This window comes from Nerophis lumbriciformis, linkage group LG02, assembly GCF_033978685.3.
Source record: "Nerophis lumbriciformis linkage group LG02, RoL_Nlum_v2.1, whole genome shotgun sequence".
In the NCBI taxonomy this organism is placed as follows: Eukaryota; Metazoa; Chordata; class Actinopteri; order Syngnathiformes; family Syngnathidae; genus Nerophis; species Nerophis lumbriciformis.
The window spans coordinates 43,849,264-43,857,500 of record NC_084549.2 but is presented as its reverse complement, the minus strand read 5'-3'; the positions used below and the strand labels follow the sequence as shown (position 1 = coordinate 43,857,500).

Sequence of the window (8,237 nt, the reverse complement as noted above, 5' to 3'; positions counted from 1 at the left end):
ATACAAACCCCGTTTCCATATGAGTTGGGAAATTGTGTTAGATGTAAATACAAACGGAATACAATGATTTGCAAATCATTTTCAACCCATATTCAGTTGAATATGTTACAAAGACAACATATTTGATGTTCAAACTGATAAACTTTTTTTTTTTTGCAAATAATCATTAACTTTAGAATTTGATGCCAGCAACACGTGACAAAGAAGTTGGGAAAGGTGGCAATAAATACTGATAAAGTTGAGGAATGCTCATCAAACACTTATTTGGAACATCCCACAGGTGTGCAGGCTAACTGGGAACAGGTGGGTGCCATGATTGGGTATAAAAACAGCTTCCCAAAAAATGCTCAGTCTTTCACAAGAAAGTATGGGACGAGGTACACCCCTTTGTCCACAACTGTGTGAGCAAATAGTCAAACAGTTTAAGAACAACGTTTCTCACAGTGCAATTGCAAGAAATTTAGGGATTTCAACATCTACGGTCCATAATATCATCAAAAGGTTCAGAGAATCTGGAGAAATCACTCCACGTAAGCGGCATGGCCGGAAACCAACATTGAATGACCGTGACCTTCGATCCCTCAGACGGCACTGTATCAAAAACCGACATCAATCTCTAAAGGATATCACCACATGGGCTCAGGAACACTTCAGAAAACCACTGTCACTAAATACAGTTTGTCGCTACATCCGTAAGTGCAAGTTAAAGCTCTACTATGCAAAGTGAAAGCCATTTATCAACAACATCCAGAAACGCCGCCGGCTTCTCTGGGCCCGAGATCATCTAAGATGGACTCATACAAAGTGGAAAAGTGTTCTGTGGTTGACGAGTCCACATTTCAAATTGTTTTTGGAAATATTCAACATCGTGTCATCCGGACCAAAGGGGAAGCGAACCATCCAGACTGTTATCGACGCAAAGTTCAAAAGCCAGCATGTGTGATGGTATGGGGGTGCATTAGTGCCCAAGGCATGGGTAACTTACACATCTGTGAAGGCACCATTAATGCTGAAAGGTACATACAGGTTTTGGAACAACATATGCTGCCATCTAAGCGCCGTCTTTTTCATGGACGCTCCTGCTTATTTCAGCAAGACAATGCCAAGCCACATTCAGCACGTGTTACAACAGCGTGGCTTCGTAAAAAAAGAGTGCGGATACTTTCCTGGTCCGCCTTCAGTCCAGACCTGTCTCCCATCGAAAATGTGTGACGCATTATGAAGCGTAAAATACGACAGCGGAGACCCCGGTCTGTTGAACGACTGAAGCTCTACATAAAACAAGAATGGGAAAGAATTCCACTTTCAAAGCTTCAACAATTAATTTCCTCAGTTCCCAATCGTTTATTGAGTGTTGTTAAAAGAAAAGGTGATGTAACACAAAGGTGAACATGCCCTTTCCCAACTACTTTGGCACGTGTTGCAGCCATGAAATTATAAGTTAATTATTATTTGCAAAAAAAAATAAAGTTTATGAGTTTGAACATCAAATATCTTGTCTTTGTAGTGCATTCAATTGAATATGGGTTGAAAATGATTTGCAAATCATTGTATTCCGTTTTGAAATTTACATCTAACACAGTTTCCCAACTCATATGGAAACGGGTTTGTATACAGCTGATCAATACGTTTTGGGGTTTTTTTCATGACATATTTGAATGGTTCCAAGAGATTATCAATTGCACAATACATTTTTTATTCCCACTTTGTAGTTGAGGTTTTCATCACGTACACAGCTACTCCTCCTTTCTTGTTGGTTCTGTTGATGTAATTTACTTCATATCATTCCAGATAGAAATCTATTCCTTTTTTTTAGCATCAATCAATGTTTCTGAGAGAGCGATCACTAGCGATCATCACGGGTTTGTTGAATTGTTCCAAAAATGCTTCATGTTGTTATAGTTTGCATACAAGCTTCCACTGTGGAAATAAATAATTGACTATTGTTACACAGGACAATAAAAACAATCCTAATGTGAGACCCACCACCGACATAAATACGTAGATTTCACACCAAAAATGTAGGACTGAAGAAGTCCTAAGGGTGAAATGTCTTCAACAAACAACATGTCCATTTGTATTTTCATGTAAGACACAACACTGGAGCTTTTATTCAGTAATAGATTGAAGTATTTTCATCCTTTTACTCTTCTTCCTCACATTTCTTTCTCCCACTGACGGATAGAAAGCCTTTTTTTTAAATTATTTATTCTCCACCTCTGAATGCTGTTAAAAGAAACTCCAGCCAGGTAAAGCGTTTTGTTTTCGAATTGCCTCAGGGAAGAAGTGAACTAGAAGAAGCGCAAAAAGAGAGCAAAGCCATAAGAGAAGAGGTCAGACGTGATAAAAGAAGGCAGGGTTATGATTCCAGAGGAACAAAGAGGCCAGTCTTAGTGTGTTATTTGGGCACACACACACACGTGCGCACACACACGTGCACACACACACTGTTCCCACAGTTAAAGTTAAAGTTAAAGTACCAATGATTGTCACACACACACTAGGTGTGGCGAAATTATTCTCTGCATTTAACCCATCACCCTTGATCACCCCCTGGGAGGTGAGGGGAGCAGTGGGCAGCAGCGGTGGCCGCGCCCGGGAATCATTTTTGGTGATTTAACCCCCAATTCCAACCCTTGATACTGAGTGCCAAGCAGGGAGGTAATGGGTCCCATTTTTATAGTCTTTGGTATGACTCGGCCGGGGTTTGAACCCACAACCTGCCGATCTCAGGGCGGACACTCTAACCACTAGGCCACTCAGTGTGGATATACTTCTTTAGCGGGCCAATTAGCAGCACAGTGGACAGGATGGGACATAGTCCAGGCGAAGAAGCCCACACACAGTTGTGGTTTTTGCAGCTACAAATAAACTTCCCGTGCAAAATATTGCCACAAAAGTCACACACATCTCAATTAAAGGCTGATTTAAAAAATAAGCGACCTCATCGGTGAGAAACAAATCTGTTGTTGAAAGCATTTTTGAACTGCAGCTTGTTTTTAAGTTAAAGTTAAAGTACCAATGATTGTCACACACACACATTAGGTGTGGTGAAATGTGTCCTCTGCATTTGACCCATCCCCTTGTTCACCCCCTGGGAGGTGAGAGGAGCAGTGGGCAGCAGCGGTGCCACGCCCGGGAATCATTTCTGGTGATTTAACCCCCAATTCCAACACTTGATGCTGAGTGCCAAGCAGGGAGGTAACAGGTCCCATTGTTATAGTCTTTGGTATGACTCGGAACTCACAACCTTCCGATCTCAGGACGGACACTAACCACTAGGCCACTGAGTAGGTTTTCATTGACCCTTGACATTTTAATTCAAAAATAGAATGAAAATATTAATGAGATATGTTATTACATATTCCCAATACATATTAGGATAGGTTAGGATAGACTTTATTCATCCCCCAATGGGGTAGAGCATAAGACCAGGTTCTAATACTGGATATTGACCTCCATTGTGTTGCTTGGAGCATCTTTAATACACAAAATGTATCAACATGGTATTAGAAATTATTTTAAAGAGACCAGTGCTGCTATTTTACTACTATTATTTTAACAAAGTGGTTCTTCTGCTTTTTTCACCAGGTTCTCGTTTGGCACACGCGCAGTGAGAAGCCGCACCTTGCAAACGAGTCCAAGCATGCAACGGACAGTGTGGTCATCGAGGTGTGAGCCATGGAGAATCAATTTCAAGCTCTCAACACGTTTCCACTGGAACTTACTAGCAGCAAACTGCCCTTCCTCCTCGTAGTGTTCATCACTGACAGTCACTGAGGAGGCACGTCAGTCGATCCCCCGTTTGTTTGTGGGCAAAAGGCGGACTACACCCTCAACAGATCACCTGTTTATCCAGAGGATTTAAATGCTGGCTGCATGAACTCCTACACGACCATGGAGCCACTAAAAAAAAAAAAAAAAAATACAAACGGAATTGTGTTCAGCTTGTCCAGGGTGTACACTGCCTTCCGCCCGAATGCAGCTGGGATAGGCTCCAGCCACCCCCGCAACCCTGAGAGGGGCAAGCGGTAGAAGATGGATGAATTGTGTTCAGGTGTCCAAATGTGATTTTTTTTCCCGCATTATAAACGAATGGCAGCAAATGAGAATGTGATAAAAATGTCATCAATGTTGTCTGATTTGCAATTTTTGCCAACATCATCCAACATTAGTACTTGTAGTACCAACAAACAGTACGTTGTAAGTGTACTTACTTACTTACTACACAAGTCCAGATTTGTGACGGTCGAAATGTTAAAAAAAACATGTCATGTAAAATGAGTGTTTATCCAGCAAGCCATCTTTTTCATTTGAGTGAAATACTATTTGCCCTTCAATCAAACACAAATTAATGTATGCACCTTATTTTATGTTTTTGTTTTTGTTTTGTTTTTTGGTTTTTAAACTCCATCTTTCTCTGTTAAAATGAACCTACTATTAAAATGTTGTACCGTTCATATCTTTGTAAGGAAGTAAACTTACAAAACAATCAGGGGACCAAATACTTAATGTATTTTTCACACTGTACTGTGAGTACTTGACATTCTGTAAGATGCATGAATTCACTTTTCATATGTGTGTCTTTCTTCGTGTGTGGGTACGACTTTGGTATAGGACGAGATAAACAGCACAAGTGAGCTGGAGCCCATCCCAGCTGATTTCCGGCGAGATTGAGTAGTTGTTTGTCAATATGTGATTGACTGGCATCCAGCCTCTTGTTCAGAGACAGCTGGGATAGACCCAGCTCACCTATGACCCTGAATATAATAAGCGGTGGAAAATGAAACATATTGATTAATCGATTGTTAATTTTCACAATTAGTAATTAAGGAAATTTAAAAGCCCATCTACAACCCAGAAAGAATACATGTTGTGTGTGAGTAATATTACAAGGAAAGCAATGAATGAGTTATGTGAATGAGTTATTTTGTCAATTGAAAAGTAAAAGGGTCCAAACATTGAGCCTTGAAGCGTCCGTATGAAGTCAAGGACTACTCAGTACCAGTCAAAGATGTCCAGACTTTTGACATGAAATATTAGCAGTGATGAGGTAGTTGATGATGATAATGTCTTCCGAGCTAATGTTACATTTTAAGGACTTATGGCCTGATCTACTAAGACCTAAATAACAGATTCTGCAAACTATAAAATTGTATGTACTATTAGTGGGCGTGTTGCGTGTGATCTACTAAGACCGCGTGTACAGTTCATGACAAGTGCAAAAGTGGTGCAGACCGCCCTATTTAAAATAAAATATTTGCGTGTGTACAGGCCGTCACCATGGAGACACTCCTTTATGACATCATATGGTCCAGCTGGTGGCGTTCCGTCATGTTGTTGACATGTAGCACACAAATATTATATGTACCGTTGTCTCTAGGTTTTTATTGAAGCACAATCTAGGCAACAGAACCTACTTTTAGCAGGTTAAAACTGTGCTCTGGGAGGCGCTGCGGAGTTGAGATGGTGCGTTTTAAATGATCCACCTGCAATAAAATGTATATTGCATGTAGGAGATAGATTATATCTCCTTTGTGAAAAAAACAAACACCTTTAAAAAAACACAGCAGACACCAAAATAAAATAATTGTATTTGTTACAGTTTGACCCGTAAGCCATCCATCCATCCATTCATCCATCTTCTTCCGCTTATCCGAGGTCAGGTCGCGGGGGAAGCAGCCTAAGCAGGGAAGCCCAGACATTCCTTTTGCCAGCTACTTTGTCCAGCTCTTCCCGGGGGATCCCGAGGCGTTCCCAGGCCAGCTGGGAGACATAGTCTTCCCAACGTGTCCTAGGTCTTCCCCTTGGCCTCCTACCGGTCGGACGTGCCCTAAACACCTCCCTAGGGAGGCGTTCGGGTGGCATCCTGACCAGATGCCCGAACCACCTCATCTGGCTCCTCTCCATGTGGAGGAACAGCGGCTTTACTTTGAGCTCCTCCCGGATGACAGAGCTTCTCACCCTATCTCTAAGGGAGAGCCCCGCCACCCGGCGGAGGAAACTCATTTCGGCCGCTTGTACCCGTGATCTTGTCCTTTCGGTCATAACCCAAAGCTCATGACCATAGGTGAGGAAGGGAACGTAGATCGACCGGTAAATTAAGAGCTTTGCCTTCCGGCTCAGCTCCTTCTTCACCACAACGGATCAATACAGCGTCCGCATTACTGAAGACGCCGCACCGATCCGCCTGTCGATCTCACCATCCACTCTTCCCTCACTCGTGAACAAGACTCTGAGTTACTTGAACTCCTCCACTTGGGGCAGGGTCTCCTCCCCAACCCGGAGATGGCACTCCACCCTTTTCCGGGCGAGAACAATGGACTCGGACTTGGAGGTGCTGATTCTCATCCCAGTCGCTTCACACTCAGCTGCGAACCGATCCAGAGAGAGCTGAAGATCCTGGCCAGATGAAGCCATCAGGACCACATCATCTGCAAAAAGCAGAGACCTAATCCTGCAGCCAACAAACCAGATCCCCTCAACGCCTTGACTGCGCCTAGAAATTCTGTCCATAAAAGTTATGAACAGAATGGGTGACAAAGGGCAGCCTGGGCGGAGTCCAACCCTCACTGGAAACGTGTCCGACTTACTGACGGCAATGCGGACCAAGCTCTGACACTGATCATACAGGGAGCGGACCGCCACAATCAGACAGTCCGATACCCCATACTCTCTGAGCACTCCCCATAGGACTTCCCGAGGGACACGGTCGAATGCCTTCTCCAAGTCCACAAAGTACATGTAGACTGGTTGAGCAAACTCCCATGCTCCCTCAAGGACCCTGCCGAGAGTATAGAGCTGGTCCACAGTTCCACGACCAGGACGAAAACCACACTGATCCTCCTGAATCCGAGGTTCGACTATCCGGCGTAGCCTCCTCTCCAGTACACCTGAACAGACCTTACCAGGAAGGCTGAGGAGTGTGATCCACGATAGTTAGAACACACCCTCCGGTTCCCCTTCTTCCAGCAGCTATGAAATGATACAACGTCATTGCTGAATAGACGATATAACTAATATTGTTAGTCCAAGCATGCTGACGCACGTCTTTGCAGCCTCCTTTCTCTCAGCCTTTTGTGCATAACTGTGCCAGTTTGCACGAACAATTCAAACAGCGGCCGCAAAATGGTTTTAAGTTTTGATAAATCTTATTGTGAGCGCTAAATGATTATATTTGCATCTCCTCCTCCAAGTAGTGTGGGCTGTCTAATAATCAGCATATACATATTCTGCATATTAATGAAGACAGACACACTAAATGGATTGCACAAGTTTAGTCAGCTTTCTTTGTTGTTCAGTGTGTTATCAAGTTTGCGTGTGTTTTAGCACACGTAACCTTTAGTAGATCAGGCCCATAGTCTATAATCAGTGACGTGCGTGAGAGAGGTTCAGGCTTGATATAGTTTGGACTCCTTTGGGTTGTTGTTGTTTTTTACTTTAAATGATTGTGCTCTAATCAATGTTATTACAGGTTACACAGGAAAAATTCCCTTTTGGTAAAATGTTTAGTTTTGAAATACTTATTTTTCTCATGTAAATTTTTGTTTTTAAATAAAACTGAAAACCATTTACGGCGTTACGTTTATTTACACACACCTATCCTTCTCCAGGAAAATATACTTTCTGGTAAAAGAATAATCTGATTCGTCTGAAAGTCCAGTCTAGAGAAGTTTTTGATCTTGGCAGATTCATTCGCTCATTCATTAAGAACAAAGGTCAAGAAGCTTGATTGCTGACTTGAGTTGACACTATTAGACTTAGACTAGACTTAGACTTCCTTTTTATTGTCATTCAAATTTGAACTTTACAGCACAGATAAGAACGAAATTTCGTTACATAAGCTCATGGTAGTGCAGGATAAAAAAGCAATAAGGTGCATATATAAATAAATAAATATATATACATAATATATAAATATATATATATATATATATATATATATAAAATAAATAAATATATATATAAATATACAGAAATAAATAAATAGATTACTGTACAGATAAATATATTGCACTTTTTCACATGCGTCCACGTTTATGGATGTATGTTATATTGTCTTTTTTATTCCAGCGAGTTAACCCATTTTGGGGGGAGTTGAGGGGATGATTTCATTATGATGCGTTCAAGAGTCTTACGGCCTGAGTGAAGAACCTGTTACAGAACCTGGAGGTTCTGCTTCGGAGGAGCATATTAGCACTGCTGTTTGTGTATTTCAACAAAATTATAAAAAAAAA

At 41.8% G+C, this 8,237-nt stretch overlaps 1 protein-coding gene across 1 annotated transcript in view; it reads left to right on the top strand.

Moving 5' to 3' along the window:
- Nucleotides 1–7,566, top strand: part of b3gat2 (beta-1,3-glucuronyltransferase 2 (glucuronosyltransferase S)) — a 186,859-nt gene extending 179,293 nt beyond the window's left edge. The window contains exon 4 of the mRNA XM_061963512.2: nucleotides 3,592–7,566. Coding sequence (XP_061819496.1) covers nucleotides 3,592–3,678 — 87 coding nt within the window. The 3' untranslated portion in view covers nucleotides 3,679–7,566. The remainder of the gene's footprint in view (nucleotides 1–3,591) is intronic.
- The last annotated feature ends 671 nt before the right edge of the window (nucleotides 7,567–8,237 follow it).